Source organism: Zalophus californianus, chromosome 8, assembly GCF_009762305.2.
Source record: "Zalophus californianus isolate mZalCal1 chromosome 8, mZalCal1.pri.v2, whole genome shotgun sequence".
Lineage (NCBI taxonomy): Eukaryota > Metazoa > Chordata > Mammalia > Carnivora > Otariidae > Zalophus > Zalophus californianus.
Window position 1 is genome coordinate 58,705,723 of NC_045602.1, and position 16,660 is coordinate 58,722,382.

At 36.1% G+C, this 16,660-nt stretch overlaps 1 protein-coding gene across 7 annotated transcripts in view; it reads left to right on the plus strand.

Annotated features, from left to right (window-relative positions):
• The window catches only part of LOC113937823 (WD repeat containing planar cell polarity effector), a 435,562-nt gene that overhangs the window by 105,386 nt on the left and 313,516 nt on the right, over nucleotides 1–16,660 (plus strand). For all 7 annotated transcript variants that reach the window (XM_027622691.1, XM_027622688.1, XM_027622689.1 and 4 more), the window contains 4 exons: nucleotides 373–420; nucleotides 1,186–1,236; nucleotides 2,713–2,783; nucleotides 3,055–3,114. In XM_027622691.1, the coding sequence (XP_027478492.1) occupies nucleotides 373–420; nucleotides 1,186–1,236; nucleotides 2,713–2,783; nucleotides 3,055–3,114 (230 nt within the window). The remainder of the gene's footprint in view (nucleotides 1–372; nucleotides 421–1,185; nucleotides 1,237–2,712; nucleotides 2,784–3,054; nucleotides 3,115–16,660) is intronic.

Below are 16,660 nucleotides of genomic sequence, written 5' to 3' on the forward strand. Positions count from 1 at the left end.
TTTGGCATTGCTTAGTGGCAGTTCCTTTTGGTAGCACCCTGTGAAAAATATCAGAGGAAGTGTGAAAGAAAAAAGTTAGTCTTCCTTGATTTCAGTTTTTTTTTTTACTACTCCTTTCCTCATGCCCTTGTAGTTTTGTGTAAATCTTTAAATTAGATTGATAAACCTTCCAGTTCCTGCATGTCCCTAGAATAGATGAACTCATGTCAAGATACTTTTGAACTTATTTATTTATAGTAACATAAAAAGATTGTTTCTGTCCTTGCCTACCCGCCCCCTAACCCCAGTCCTGCTGTATCATATAATACGGTTTGGCTTCTTATTCTCCAGAACTTTTTACCATAATCTAATGTTATTTCTTCTTTTCCATAGATAGAGACATAGGGATCTACCAGTATTATGACAAGAAAGACCCACCAGGTAAACTGTCTATTCTACTCAACTAATTTTTATAAATGAAATATTCTAAACTATAAAATACTGACCATTAACTCTTTTTTTGAGCTTTAGATAAATTCTAAAGTTAAAAAAAGTCATTTCAGTTCTTTAGAAAAATACTGAGGTTGAAATCTGTTTTATATAAAATAAAGCAATATCGAGAAAATACTGTAGAGGAACATGAAAATTTTCATTTTCCTGCCGATCCAACTGATAACTGGACAGTCTATTCACGTTTATCTATCAGTGTCCCAGTAGAGGGCATTGTTAATGCATGGGTCCCACTGTTGCTGGCCTCCTGGATCCTTACCTGATATCTGAAATAGGCATTTCTGAGTGAATGATCAATTTTCTTTATCTGATTAATCCTGTTAATCCCAGAAGTTTCGTGATGGGCCAAAAGGTCTTTCTAGCTAGTTACTTCCTGTTTTGGTCTCTGTTGAAGTGGGGCTTGTGTGGGCATCCTGTGTGCTTAGCTTGGTGGTTAATAGGCTAACTTCATGATTCTGATGACAGCCTGAAGCAGCTTCTGTCTAGACTCCATTGCAGTTCTTCTCTTCCCTATCTGATGAGATTGTGAGCTCAGGATATTGGCCCACCTGTTGTGCTGTGTAAGCCTTTTTACTACAAATTTAGGAAATACTCAGCAATGTGCATAATATACATTATATGTGTGCATTTAAAATACAAAGTATTTTAATTAAAATAATTTGCACTTTTCTTCTTTCCTTCTTTCTCCTGCCATAGTATCAGTGACAGAGCATGGTAACTTAGAAGAAAAGCAGAAGCTGGCAGAATGTAAGCTTACTTTATACTTTTTTGTAATTATTATAAAACTGGAACTTGAATATCCCGGAAGATTCAGTCTTAAAAAATATTTTAAGCTTTCTGCACAAATATCTTAAAATTATAAATTCCCATTGTTTAGGTATATAAACATATGAGTGAGAATTATATGTGGTAGGCATTTCTAATTTAGACCATTGAAATCTCTATCCAGTTTTAATAAGATATATGCCTGTGTAAACATAAACTTTCTTAATGAACTATATTTATATCATTTAATATATTTAAAATAAGTGTATCATACTTAAATTCTGATAACATTTTGTTACACACACCGTGCCTAAATTGTTTATGTTTTACCCATTTTAAGAAAATAAAACTTGTAAAAAAAAATTTGTAATGACTAGTATTAGCATTTTATTCTTTCTCGTCTTTTCTGTTCTCGGATATATAGATATAATATGGCTACAATGAAAGATGGCTTTAATGACTTGAAATTAAATATAATTTAACTTTTATTTGGAATACAGGTGGAGCTGAAAGTCCTACTTGTTCCCTTGTTTTAAATGGGCAAGCTGACATTTTTTTTTCAATGCTATATTAGTAACTACAATATAAATTTAAAAACTTGCATATATGCTATATACATCATACATTATGTTTATAGAATGAAATTAATTTGCTGAAATAAGATATATAGTAATTCTACTGTAAAATTTAAATGTCTGTATATACTATGAGTATGCACACAGAACATACACACATACATACAACTCTTTTTTTAGAATTATTATTTAGGAGAATTCAAAGATGAATTTTCATGATGAAATAGATATGGTTAAATGAATTTAACATTTTCTTTGAAATAAAACTATTTTTAGTTTGTCTTAGGCTAATATTGAGATTTTACTAAATGATTTTATCTTTTAAATGCATTTAAAACAAAACAAAGGCTTATCATTATTGAATTGTGTACATTTCAAAGAGGATCATTTTAAATAAAAAAGTTTTAATAGGTGATGCTTCCTTTTAAATTTATATTCTGCGCATCATATTTTGTGTTTTATTTCTTTCCTCAGTATATCCATTCACTTGTAGGAATTTTCAGGTCTGAGAGAGTTATTTGCAGATTTTGGAATTTCTTTTGGATTGAACTTTTAATTATTTATATGGGAAAGTTATTCTCTGGTAAAGAGTTGGTCATTTACAACTAGGTACTAGATTCACAAGACTAGGAAACTTTCCCAGGGGTTCTCTGAGCCGTGTTGGTTGTCATCATAAAATTATGATCACCAAGATTGTTTTGTGGTAAAAATCCTGTTCCTATGACAAAGCCTTTCAAAAGGCTGTTATTTGATGATGGAAATGAAGCCCACTTCCTCTCAATTAAGGAGGTGTTTTATTTTAATCCTCCTAAGGCACACTGCTAAGCAGAGTTTCCTTTTTAAATCTTGTTTAACTAACTGTAGTACATATTTCATTTGCCAGCACGAGATTATCCGTGGACACTCAAAAATAGACGCCCAGAAAAACTTCGAGACTCACTCAAGGAGTTGGAGGTATCTTTCCAAAAGTTTCAAAAATGGCAACAAACAAATCTGTTTTAAAACATCTTTCAACAGTTTTAATTTTCATAAAGGATCAACTCTCCTAGTGATGATAGCTTTGCTTTTGTCTACTGAGGAGTTCCAAAACAGTTGCATCTTTGTGTGGCATGCTGATCTTTTTTTTTTTTTTTTTTTTTTTTTTTTGGTGCTTGCAAATCAGAAGCACTCTGATAACAACAATGTGTATAGCCAACTGCACTCTCTCTTTTTCTGTTTCCTTCAGGAATTGATGCAAAACAGTCACTGTGTGCTGAGCAAATGGAAGAACAAATATGTCTGTCAGGTAAAATGGTCTGACATACTTTTGCAGTGTTTAACCAATGGAGCTGAAAACTATGCAGTAATTGGTATTCTTGTGTTTATGATAGATAATGGACAAAAACTTTTTAGGAGTGGATATTTCATAGTTTGAATTCTAGTCATTCTAGAACTAACATTAGACAGATTGACACACCCACCAGGCTGCCTCATTAATCAATATAGTTGTACTGACACTATGAACACTAATAAAAATGGTATTTTTTGTTTAGATTTGTCTGAATGCTGTATTAGATGTTTCCTGGCATAGATTTAATCATATTTTTGAGTGAAGATAAAAGCACAGGACAGAAGGTTTTTTGGCATATTACTCTAATAAGCATTTGTGAGTACCATGCTTATGGAAACCAACAAGCAGACTAGAGTTAGACCTAACATAAGACATTTGCTCTTATTTTTTGAACCCTCTAAGTTGTGCTGTTTAATACAATAGCCACCAGTCACCTGTGGTTATTTAAAAATAAATTTAAACTAATTAAAATTAAAGAAAGTTAAAAATTCAGTTCCTCAGTTACACTACCCACATTTTAAGTGCTCAATAGCCACATGTTGTCATATATAGATAAAGAACATTTCCATCACGGAAAGTTCTGTTAGCACAGTTAGGGCCTAGACAACATGAGCTGCATGTTGAATGGGTCTAGGTTCAGGACATAATAATTAGTGACCATTGATCAGAGAATAATGGACAAATGCCTTAGCTTTGTTTATAGGCTTAAGAAATACTAGTTGCCTAGAAAAATCTTACTTGTTTGTGATTAAAAGAATCATTAGTCATATTCTACTCATGTGTGTAATTGAAGTTACATTAACACTACTAATAATTATAACTTAAGTTTTATGGAATTGAATATCCTATATGAATTTAAGTTCTTACTTGTTTATAATGTGATTTATTTTAGGTCTAACTATTCTTGTTTGAAGTTTAGGCCTATGGGTCTATCCATAAATCTATAACATTGAATTTGTAATTATTATGAGCATATCTTAATTGAGTATTTGAATATAGACTATCATTTTAATGGACTCTAGTTTTTCCTCATTTTTTGTTTAAACAAGCCTACTTTTATTCATGAAGGTAACTAGTTACCTCCTCAAATGGCGTAAATTATTTTTTCCAGAGACTGTTTGCAAGGCTGAATTAATATTATCAGCAGCATAATACTTTCTAAATTTGACTTAGGATTCTATCCAAAAGAATGAGATTATTTAAAAATTCATAATTTGTTTTCATTAAAGTTTTAATCAAACTTTAAAACTTTAATACAAAATATGCTCCAGGAAGTTTTAAACTTAGTAAAACTCATTGTACGTCTCAATGCAATTACTCACCTTAAAAGCAAGCTCAAAATAATTTGACTGGAGGGCAAGCCTACTACCCATAGTAAGAGATCTGTCTTGTGGCCTCCACCCTTACCATTGCACAGGGTAAGTTGGAACATGTCAGGCATCTTAAAATATGCAGTGAAGCATCCCAGTATGCAATCCTTTTTATTTTTTTTATTTTAATTTTTTAAAAAAGATTTTATTTATTTGACAGAGAGAAAGCACACAGGTAGGGGGAGAGGCAGAGGGAGAGGGAGAAGCAGGCTCCCTGCTAAGCAGGGAGTCTGACCAGGGGCTCAATCCCAGGACCCCGAGATTATGACCTGAGCTGAAGTCGGATGCTTAACCGACTGAGCCACCCAGGCGCCCCTAGGCAATCCTTTATAAATAGATGTTATTGCATTTTAATTTTTAAGCAAGTTTGTATGTATTTGTATATAGAGGAATAAGGAGGAGGACGTCCCTCATTATTACTTCAATGCAGAAAAGGAATTTTCATGATAGAATATATATAAAATTACTTCTGTAATTTATAGCAAACTGACAACAGTGGTTTCCTAGGCTTTTGTACCAATGAGTCCCTTTTAATATTTCCAATGAAGTGTCTCTTTCTGTATGTTCTGTCATATTTTGTGCTTTATTTGTGTGATTGATAAGTTATTCCTAAAATAGACCTTTTACTACCAGCACATTCTTGATGTGATGGTATATTTTAATAAGATAACTTGACTTCCACCCTGCCCATCCTGATTAGTCCGCAAATCTTTAGGGCCTTTGAGAGACTTCCTAACATTATTTATCCACTTCCTCAATTTCTAAACAAGACTATGAGCTAACTCTTCTAAAAATATGTGTGTATGTGCATTATCATAAAGATCTCTAATATCATAGTAAATTAAAAATTTGGTGCTTAGTTTTTTAAAGGATCCCCTTAACCTTTTGTTAGTTACAAAATAAGTACTCCCCAATTTACTCCAGGGTCCTCCTTTTGTGAGGTGTGGTGGCTCCACCATAACACAGGCTTAAATTTCTATTAGTAGTTTTCCCCATATATTTAGCCCTAAAATGGTGACAACTGACCACAACATACTCTTAAAAGGGGGTGAAATTAAAGTTGGTGCTAACATAGTTGAACTCTCAGTCTTTGATTGTGGCCACTCCTCAACTACTGTAAATCTTTTACCCCCCAAAATGGCAAATTTAAGACTTATGGAAGTTATCTTGGTTTTCTTCTTTTTACGGGATCCTTATTTCTTCAAAAGGTCTAACTGTTTGGAAATCAGCCAGGCAACTACAGAGACATAAAGGATTTCAGAGGATACATTTTGAGCTTAGGTTTTTCCCTCTGTTGAATAATGAGATTTTATAGGTTGTCATCATAACCAACGCTTAGTTCATGTTGTTGATCCAATGACCTATAAATTATACCATTTAAAAATAATTCCTCCACTTGCAAATTCAAAAGTTTATAAATCAAGATTTACCTGTACATATGCTCTGTATGAAACTTGTTTTTTAAAGTTGTTTTTTCAGGCTATGCCTATTCCTAATTTGAAATGCATTAAAAGTATGAGATGTAATTTAGAGATTTAGTTTCATAAGCTATCAAAATATCTCTCTCTCTTTTTTTTTGGTTTTCCTAAAATCATTTTATTATAAGAAAGTGTTTAATAATTTCCACTTTGAATTTCTTAAACCATTTTACAAACTATTCATTTTATAAATATTTTACAAAGGGAATAATAGTTTTAGCATTCGGAGACTATTAAATTGTATACCACTATGGTGGAATTTTTAAATTCTTTTAATTATTGTGCTTTAAGTCACATTCATATTTACAGGTTATTGCATAATTTAAAAGCAAAGTTATTAAGATAGATATAACATCATATATGTCAATTTTAGATTAAATTATTTGAATCAAATATGTATAGTCAGCTACAAAAGTATATGATATAGTTAGCTGTACCCTGATTTCTTTCTGTAACAGTTCCACATTTCTGGATACAATTTTAAAATGCCAGTGGAGAGCCTGGGTTGCTCAGTTGGGTTAAGCGGCTGACTCTTGGTTTCTGCTTGTGTCATGATCTCAGGGTCCTGGGATGGAGCCCTGCATTGGGCTCTGTGCTCAGATGGAAGTCTGCTTGAGAATTCTCTCTCTCCCTCTTCCTCTGCCCCTCCTCCCACTGCTCATGCTTTCTCTCTCTATAATAAATATATCTTTAAAAAATGCCAAGAAAAGATAGTTTTCTTTTTTGGTTCATATAATGAATTACTTGACATGCTATGTAAGAATATAAATTATTTTTTAAGCCTACCACAGATAAATTGTGAGTGCATGGAACTCATTTTATCATAATTTCCTCAGTTGTAGAGTTGATAGCATCATTAGCTGATCTTTCCTTTCATCAAATTGTATTGAAAATCAGTTTGGTTTTCTCATAAAATAATAATTGACAAACCATGACTTTAAGTTACAACTATTAGAAACAGCATATTACTTATATAAAACTTATTACACTGTATTTATTGAGTGCCACCATTATGGGATGCACTAAGGAAGTGTAAGATGTGGGCTGAGTCCCCAGTATAACCTAATGAAGGAATATAGATACATGAAATCACTAAGACACTAAAGAGTACTAAGTTGTAGGATACCAGGTAAAAAGATAATAAAGTTTAGTGAAAAGATAGTAAGAGTTTAGAGAGAAACCATAGAGATTAGCATGGCATTAAGATGTAGGATAAAACAGGAAAACTAGAGGCAGTTTGTATAAAGAACAAATGAGATAGGATAATTATTTTCTGGAAACACCAACCCAAAGGGTTTCTGGATTTGAAGATGCTAAGCACAATACATAGTAGAAGTGAGGTGGCTAGACTGAGAATAAGGGGATTGAGTGAGAGTCTGTATCTGGAATGGTGAGATCTTCCTCAGCTCTTTCCCCTCTCTAGCTGTGAGGTGTAAGTCTCTGTGTAACCTGTTTAAGGGATCCTTCTCTGAAAAAAAGTAGATTATTCCCCTCCCCCACCTGTCAACCCAGCACAATGGCTATAGATACTGATATTTGGTAGTTTCCTTTGAAAAGGTAGATGGGCCAACCAATATCCTTATAGTGGAGTTATAAGTTAATAAGCTTACCAATGCATAAAATGCTCTCATTAAATTTTTAAAGCGACTTACTTTTAAATATAACCAGAGAGCTAGAGATTATGATACTTTTTGAAGAAATTCTCCACCTGTAAATCCAAGATCTTTGTGTGTGAGTTTTTTTTTAAAGATTTATTTATTTATTTGAGAGAGTGAGAATGAGAGAGAGAGAGAGTACATGAGAGGGGGGAGGGTTAGGGGGAGAAGCAGGCTCCCCACTGAGCAGGGAACCCGATGCAGGACTCGATCCCGGGACTCCAGGATCATGACCTGAGCCAAAGGCAGTCGCTTAACCAACTGAGCCACCCAGGCACCCCTTTGTGTGTGAGTTTAAAAAAAAACTAAAGATAAAGAATCAGGGACAGTGCAATAAACAACTAAATTCAGGGAATTAAAATTAACCCACAGAGATGTAAAAGGAGCTGTTGCATCTTTAAAACAAGAATAGGAACCTATTTTTAGCAAAGGAATACTTGGGGAAAAGGGAAGGGCCTCTTGGGAATTAAAAATATGACATCATTTAAATAGAAAAACTAATAGAAGAATTGAAAGAGAAAGTTCAAATATCGCTGTACTGCAGAACAGAATGACAAAAGGATAGAGGATCTTTCATAAGAAAGAAGTGAAGAGAAATCTTAGGATGGTAACTGTGCCTTAGGCCTAGAGAGCAACTAGTCCAAATTGGGGCAGGGGACAGAAGATTCTACTAGGAATGTTGGAGGGAGGGAGGGAAGAAAAGGAACTGATAATTCTAATATCTGATCTGATACAGAACTTAAAAAAATAATAAATAAGAAATAAAGGATAGAAGAGAATTAAATCTTGATTCATGATAATAGGAAATCAGTAGTAATGACTAAATAAATAATATGTGGAAGACATTGCTAGTCACTTGCCCAATATCCATTTTTCTTTATGATCAGGCCCTGATGTTCCCAGTGGCAGTGTGACCAGTTTAAAGCACTCAGTTACCCTCTTCCTTTATGAAGCTGGAGGTGGCTATATGAAGTAGCTCTTGCCAAAGTAAGCACAGGTCACTGGTAGGACTTACAAGAAAACTTACTAAGAGGCCAGACTCGCCTGGGATATGCCTTTTCAGTTTCTGCTCTTTGCTTGCTTCTCGTCTGGATCTGAGATATGCTTGAGGGTCAGGGGCCCACTTTTAACCATTTTTTTTCACTCAAGGCATATATATATATATTTTGTGTCTACTATATGCCAGAGAGTATTCTCAATGCTGAGGATACCAGTGAACAAAAAGACAAAATGACCGATATTCCTGTTCCCCTGTGGTTTACATTCCAGTAGGGAGATAGTCCTGAAAATATTGATAAGTAAAATTTAGAGTATGTGAGAAAGTAAAAACTGTTAGAGAAAATCAAAGCAAGAAAGATAGGGATTTAAGTGTGGAGGATGGTGGGGCATGATGGGCCTGATATTTGGTGACCAGGAAAGGCCTTACTGAAATACCATGTGATTAAGACATGAAGGAGCAAGCAATGGAAGATACCTGGAAAAGAGAGTCCCGGGTAGAGGGAACAGCAGATACAAAGGCCCTGAGATGGGAGGATGCCTGACATGTTTGAAGAATGGGAAAGAGTCAACATGACTAGAATGGAATGAGCAAGGAGAAAGAGTAGCAGGAATTGAAATCAGAAGAAATTAGACACTAGTTATATAGGACCTTTTAGGCCTTTGATAGGACTTGGCTTTTACTCTAAGTGAGATGGGAAACCCTTGAAAGGTTTTGAGCTGAGGAGGAACTTGATCTAATTCACTTTTCAGTTGGATCACTCTGGGCATTATGATAGGAACGAATTGAAGAAAATGAAGATGGAACAGGTTAGAAGTCTATTGCCATGGTCCAGATGAATAATGGTGGCCTTGACTGGATGGTAGTGGTTGAGTGGTGAGAAGTGGCCAGATTCTGGGTATATTTTGAATTTTGAGCCATCAGAATTTGCTGATGGATCAAATGTGGTAGATAGAAAAAAATTTCTGAACAGCTAGAAGAATGGAGTTGCCATTTATTGAGATGGGAGAGATTCCAAAGTGACATTTTTGAGGGAAATATCAAGAACTCAGTTTTGGACATCAGTGTTTGAAAGGCCATTAGATATTCAAGTGGAAAAGTCAAATAGTTGAGAGAAAAGTCTGGGTTGGAAAGATGAATTTGGGAGGGAGCCACACAGATGGTATTAAAGCCAAGAGATTGATGAAGATCACCAAGGGAGTGAGTTTAGATACAGAACTAGCGGAAGCTGAAGGGCTGAGTCCTGGGGTCCTCTGGCTTTTGGGGATTGGAGATAGAGAAAGGGAGATATGGAGCAAGGAGACTAAAAAGGAGTAGCCAGAGCACACTGGAAGGAGTGTATATCCTGGAAACTAGGTTTCAAGAAGAAAGTGAAGTGTTACTGTTACATAAGAAACCAGTAGCAAGATGCCTGAGATAGACCATTGAATGGAATAGCACAAAGATCATCAGTGACTTGGATAAAGGCAGTTTCAGTAGATGGTGTGGACAGGAGCCTGGTTGGAATATATTGAAGAGAATGGGAAGGGAGAAATTAGGAATTAACAACATAAGGGGTTATGTTATAAAGGAGAATGGAGAAATAGGGCAGGAGATTGAAGGAGAAGTGGAGTCAAAAGAGGTTCTTATTTCTTTTTTAGATAGGAGAAATAACATCTATTTCTAGTTGGTATGCTAATGGGAATGACCCAATAGAGAGGGGAAAAACTGATTTGGGGAAAGAGGAGAATTAATTGCTCAAGTAATGTTCACAAGAAGCCACTTAATAGAGGGAGAGGGGATGAAAAGTAGGTGCCTGGTACCTGATGAAACCATGGACCTGTCTTATCAGGCATGGACTGCCTAACTGTAGATTTCTGGTTCTGTGAGGAAAAACAAACCCATTCTATTAAGTGATTGGGTTTTTTCTTTGTTTGTTCTCTATTTTTTAGGTTTCTGTTACATGCACCTGAATGCAATTCTAAGTGACAAAACATGCTTAGAAATGTGGGCATAGAACCAGAAGGAGCTACTCTAAGAGTTAAAAATGGTCTTATTTGCAAGTGGGATGAGAGGCTATCGTGGGAATAGGCAGTAAACAGTTGTTTTAATTCCAGGTATTCTTCAACATTTTAACAATTTATACGTGTATTTCTTTAACTGAAACCTTTTTTTAAAAAAGATTTTATTTATTAGAGAGAGAGGGCACAAGCAGGGGGAGTGGCAGTGGGAGAGGGAGAAGCAGGCTCCCCGCTGAGCAGGGAGCCTAACACTGGGCTCGATCCCAGGACCCTGGGATCATGACCTGAGCTAAAGGCAGATGCTTAACTGACTGAGCCACCCAGGCGCCCCTTTAATTGAAGTCTTTTTTAAACATGCCCAGAGTGCTTCTAAGAAGCAGATGTGAAGCTGCACTAGGGGCCCCTGGCTGCCTCGGTCAGTAGAGCATGCAACTCTTGATCTCGGGGTCAGGAGTTTAAGCCTCATGTTGGGTGTAGAGATCACTTAAAAAATAAATAAATAAAGATTAAAAAGAAGATGTACTAGGAATGCAGGAGATTTATGGGGGAGATGTGAAAGAGAAAGCGGGAGGGGAGCAAAAGTAGGTGGGAAGGGCCTTTTGACTGGGATACTGGTCTGAACTCTGAAAGGAGAAAGTGCAGATTGTGTATAAAGGGCCTCAGGCTATAGCATGGTGCTGAGAAAGTTTCAGGGAGGATAAATGGGGAGTCCCTGAGCCAAAGTTGCTCATTAGAGGAGTCCCCTGTTGAACTAGCACCTGACCATGCTGAAACATTGGCCAGTAGCCACCAGGGAAAGTGTAGCTTTTGTCAGTCAGCTATGACACAGGTTCCCAGCCTCTGTTCCTCCTGAAGAATCTCTGAGTACTGCACATCCATGGCCATCATTCCCACAGATTTACATTAAAAATAAGAACATGTGTTTCTATATTTGCGCATATACAATACTCTACCTTAGTAATCTTAATGTTCAGCTAGCCAATTTAATATCATGCCTTAATAATTACTCTTTCTTAGGCAAAAATTAATTCTTTTCCAGGAAAAACAGAAAATTTACATTATAGCTTGATGATCTCAATCCAGAGTTTAATGACCTATGACAATTCACTGATACAGTAAATATTTACTCTTAAAAATACAGTAAGATATGAACCCAGTTTTGGAACATGGTTATGACACAAAGAAAATTTTGATCTTTATAATAATGTATCTTTGTATCATCAACTTACATTTCCTTCCTGTTCTTTTCATAAATGGTTCTTTCTTTTCTTTTATTAATTGTTTTCATTTTAAAGCATTTCTTTAAAGAAACTTGTAATTTCCCTGCCTCCGCCCTTGGCATTCATTTCTAATAATGTTTTGGAAGCTTCAAGGTATTTTGCCCCAAAGGAAGCTAGTTCAGGATTGTGAATTTCCCTCATATATTCAGTTATAGTTAATAGTAAATATATGGAAAGCTAAATGAGTTCAAAATCTGAATAATCTGTCTCTTGTTGATTTTCATATTTCACACATCCTATTAGAAAGTAACTATGGTTATTGAGGAATTAATTTTTTTCTTTCAATCTCTTTGTGTTATGTTTTCAAATGGCTACTAAGTTGTTGGGACGTAAATACCTATTAAGTTGTTGGAGTCTATTTATTAAATGGAACTGCAGTTACATTTGGCCTGGGGGCACCATAAGATTACTGAGACATATAGGATGCCATGAAATGAGAAACTTTGGGAGCCCCTGGCCTAGATTTTGGATCCCATGCCCTCTGGCCTTCTCAGGACCCCAAATGATTGTCATTTGTTTTATATGTAGCATAATGGTGGAAAGCACAAACTGCTTCATTCTTCATGGTGTCAAATCTTGGCTTTACTAGCTGTGTGACTTTGGGAAGTTACTTCACCTCTCTGTGCCAGAGTTTATTTAACTATAAAATGAAGATAAAAACTTATAAGTTTATTGTAAGAAGTTAAAATATATAAAATGTTTAGTTTCTGGCACAGACCTGCTTTTTAAACTTTCTGTTAACTAGATCTTTTGAATCAACTTAAGATTTTTTTATTTAAAAAATATTTTTATTGTGGTAAAAAAAGATAAAATTTGCCATCTTAACCATTTTTAAGTGCATAGTTCAGTAATGCTAAATATATTCATATTGTTGTGAAACAGATCTCCAGAACTTTTTCATCTTGAGAAACTGAACCTTTATATCCCTTAAACAACAAATCCTCTTTCCCCCTCCTCCCAGTCCCTGGCAACCACCATTCTACTCTCTGTTTCTGTGAGTTTGACTATTTTAGATACCTCATATAAGTAGAATCATGCAGTATTTGTTCTTCTGTGACTGACTTATTTCACTTAGCATAATATCCTCATGGTTCATCCATGTTGTGGCATGTGACAGGAATTCCTTACTTTTTAAGACTGAATAATATTTCACTGTATGTATATACCACATTTTGTTTATCTGTTCGTTCACTGATGGACAATTGGGTTGCTTCCTTCTCTTGACTATGTGAATAATGCTGCTATGAACATGGGGTACAAATATCTCTTCAAGACCTTGCTTTCATTTCTTTTGGATATATATCCACAAGTTGGGTTGTTGAATCAGATGATTGTTCTATTTTAGTTTTTCAAGGAAACTCCATACGGTCTTCCATAGTGATTGTACCATTTTACAATCCTAGCATGGTACACAAGGGTTCCAGTTTCTCTACATCCTCACCACTTTTTGTTTTTTGTGTTTTTTTTGATAGTTGCTGTCCTAATGGGTGTGAAGTGATATCTCATTGTGGTTTTGATTTGCATTTCTCTAATGATTAGTGATGTTGAACATCATTTCCTTTGCTTGTTGGCCATTTGTATATTTTTTTTGGAGAAATGTCTATTCATGTGTTTTGCCCATTTTTTAATGATTATATGATTTTTTGTTACTGATTTATAGGAGTTTAAAACATATATTCTGGATATTAACCCCTTATCAGATGTATGATTTGCAAATATTCTCTTCCATTGTGTGGATTGCCTTTTTTTACCTGTTGATTGTGTCCTTTAATACATTAAAGTCTTAAAGTTTGATGTAGTTCCATTTGTCTATTTTTTCTTTTGTTTATGCTTTTGGTATTATATTTAAGAAATCATTGTCAAATCCAATGTCATGAAGCTGCTTCCCTGTGGTTTCTTTGAGGAATTTTATACTTTTGTGTCTAAGTGTAGATCTTTAATCCATTTTGGTATTTTTGTGTATGTGTAGGAGTTCACCTTCATTCTTTTGCATGTGGATATCCAGTTTTTCCCACACCATTTGTTGAAGTGACTGTCCTTTCCTCTTGAATGGTCTTGGCCCTCTTGTTGAAGATCACTTTGAGCATTATTTGTGAGGGTTTATTTCTGAGCTCCCTGTTCTGTTCCATTGATCTATAGGTTTGTCTCTATGGCAGAATCACACCATTTTGATTACTGTGGCTTTATAATATGTTTTGAAATCACGTAATGTGAATCTTCTAACTTTGTTCTTTTTCAAAATTGTTTTGGCTATTTGGGATCCCTGAGATTCCCAATTAGCTTTTAAATAGGCGCAACTCCTTTCTTTTTAAACAAATAACCACAAGTCTTATTCATCACTGGTACTACCAGGTCTTATTGCTTTTTTCAAAAGCAAATTTCTCAAAAGAATTGTCCCTATTTGTAGTCTCCCTTTCCTTATTGCTCACTCAGGGTTCAGCCAACTCCAGTTGCGCTTTTGTCCTGATTATTATGCTGAAAAACTTGCCATTAAGGTCACAAAAAACTCCATATTACTAAATGCAATGAACTTTTTTTTTTTAAAGCGTCATCTTAAATACACAGGATTCAACACTACTGACCACCCCCCCCTTTTTTTTTTTTGGTTTTGTTTTGTTTTGTTTTAGAGTGGGGTGGAAGGGCAGAGGGAGAGGGAGAAAGATAATCTTAAGCAGACTCGCCCAGCACGGAGCCTGATGCAGGGCTCGGTCTCACAACCCTGAGATCATGACCTGAGCTGAAATCAGGAGTTGGATGCTTAACTGACTGAGCCACCCAAGCACTGCACCACTCCCTTGTTCTTGAAGTGCTTTTTTCCTATTAATTCTCCTGATACTTTGTTCTTCCCATATTCTTTCTACCTCTCTGGCATTCTTGGCCTCCTTTTCAGGCCCATACTCCTTTCCTGTGTCCTTGAATGTTGGAATTCCTCAAGGCCCAATTCTAAGCCCTGTCCTCTCTCCTCTGAACTCCCGAGTTATCAAATTTATATCTATAGCTTTAATGGCTTCTTTATAGAGCTCAGACCTTTTCCCTTTGCTCCAAATCCATAAATCTAGTTGCCTACTTAATGTCTCCCCTTGGATACTTCAAAGATATTTCAAACATGGTATATATTTTTTTAATTAAAAAAATTTTTAAGTAAACTTTACCCACCCCCCCCCCCCCCATATGGGGCTTCAGCTCACAACACTGAGATCAGGAGTCACATGCTGTACCAACTGAACCAGCCAGGCACTCCTAAACATAGTATCTTTAAAATGGAACTCAGAGCCCTTTACCTGTTCTTCTTTTGCTATTCCAGTCTCAGTGAATAGCTCTGCCTTCCTTCCACTTACAGAAACCAGAAAGCTGGAAGTCTCCTGTTTATCTTAGAAATTACCTTCTTCTTTACCTAACTCCCCCCACCACCACACACATGTCTAACTGAACTCTTATTGTTGATTTTATCTCCTAAATCTCTCTCACACTGACTGGAGACTTTCCATCCCTTTGCTAATAACTTTAGTCAGAGCCACCTCACTTCATCTCTCTTTTAGACTACTTAAACACTTCCTAAATGTTCTACCTGCTTCCATTTTTGCTCCCCATCAGTCTACCCTCCACACTGTAGCCAAAATGATTTTTTAAAGGCAAACTGGTCACTCTTCTCTTTAAAACCCTCCCACAACTCTGTAGAATAGACAGGAAACTGAAAACTGATTAACTAGGGCAGGGGTAAGGGAGCATGGGTGGGAGGGATACAGGAAAAGGAATAAGACTTTTTAAAAAAAAAAAGATTTATTCATTTATTTGACAGAGAACAAGGTGGGGGGCAGAGGGAGAGGGAGAGAGAGAATCTCAAGCAGACATCGCACTGAGCACAGAGCCTGATATGGGGCTCAGTCTCACAACCCTGAGATCATGACCTGAGCCAAAATCAAGAGTTGGACTCTCAACAGACTGAGCCACCCACAGCGCCCCAGGAACAAGACTTTTAACTGTTACCTCTGTATAATTTGTTGTTGTTTTCTTTTGGAACTACATGAATGTATTATCCATTCCAAAAATTAAATCAATAAATTGAATTTTAAAAATTATAGCATCACACTACTCTTAAAAGCTAGACTGAACTCCTAGTCTACTTACCTTTTTAACTTCATCCCCTACTATACTCTCTTTTAAAAATTGGGGTACCTGGGTGGCTGAGTTGGTTAAGTGTTAGACTCTTGATTTCAGCTCAGGGTTGTGAGATCAAGCCCCAAGTTGGGCTCTGTGCTGGGCGTGGAGTTGGCTTAAGACTCTCTCCTTCTCCCATTGCCCCTCCCCCACCCCCGCTCACATGCACATTCTCTCTCAAAAAATTTAAGAAAAAAATTTCAGTGCCCTAACAAAACAAAATAAATCTCAGTGCCTCAGCCACACAAGCTTCTGTCAGTCCCTCATGCTCTACATGCTTTCTCTTGCTTCAGGGCCTTTGCCTAAACTGTTCCTAGCTCTGCCTAAAGTGCCCTTTGCTCCCCTTTTCACTGAGGTAACACGCTGCTATCCATACATCTCAGACCACCAGTTATCCCTTCTGTAGGGAAGCCTTCCCTGACAAGTTCTGTCCTCTATTATGTGCTTTTACAAGACCATGTACTGCTTGGCACTCATTGTATTTCCAGTTTTACATTTATTATATGACCATCTAATTACTATCTGCCTCACCGATTTGACTAAAAAGTTCCGGGGGGCAGGGA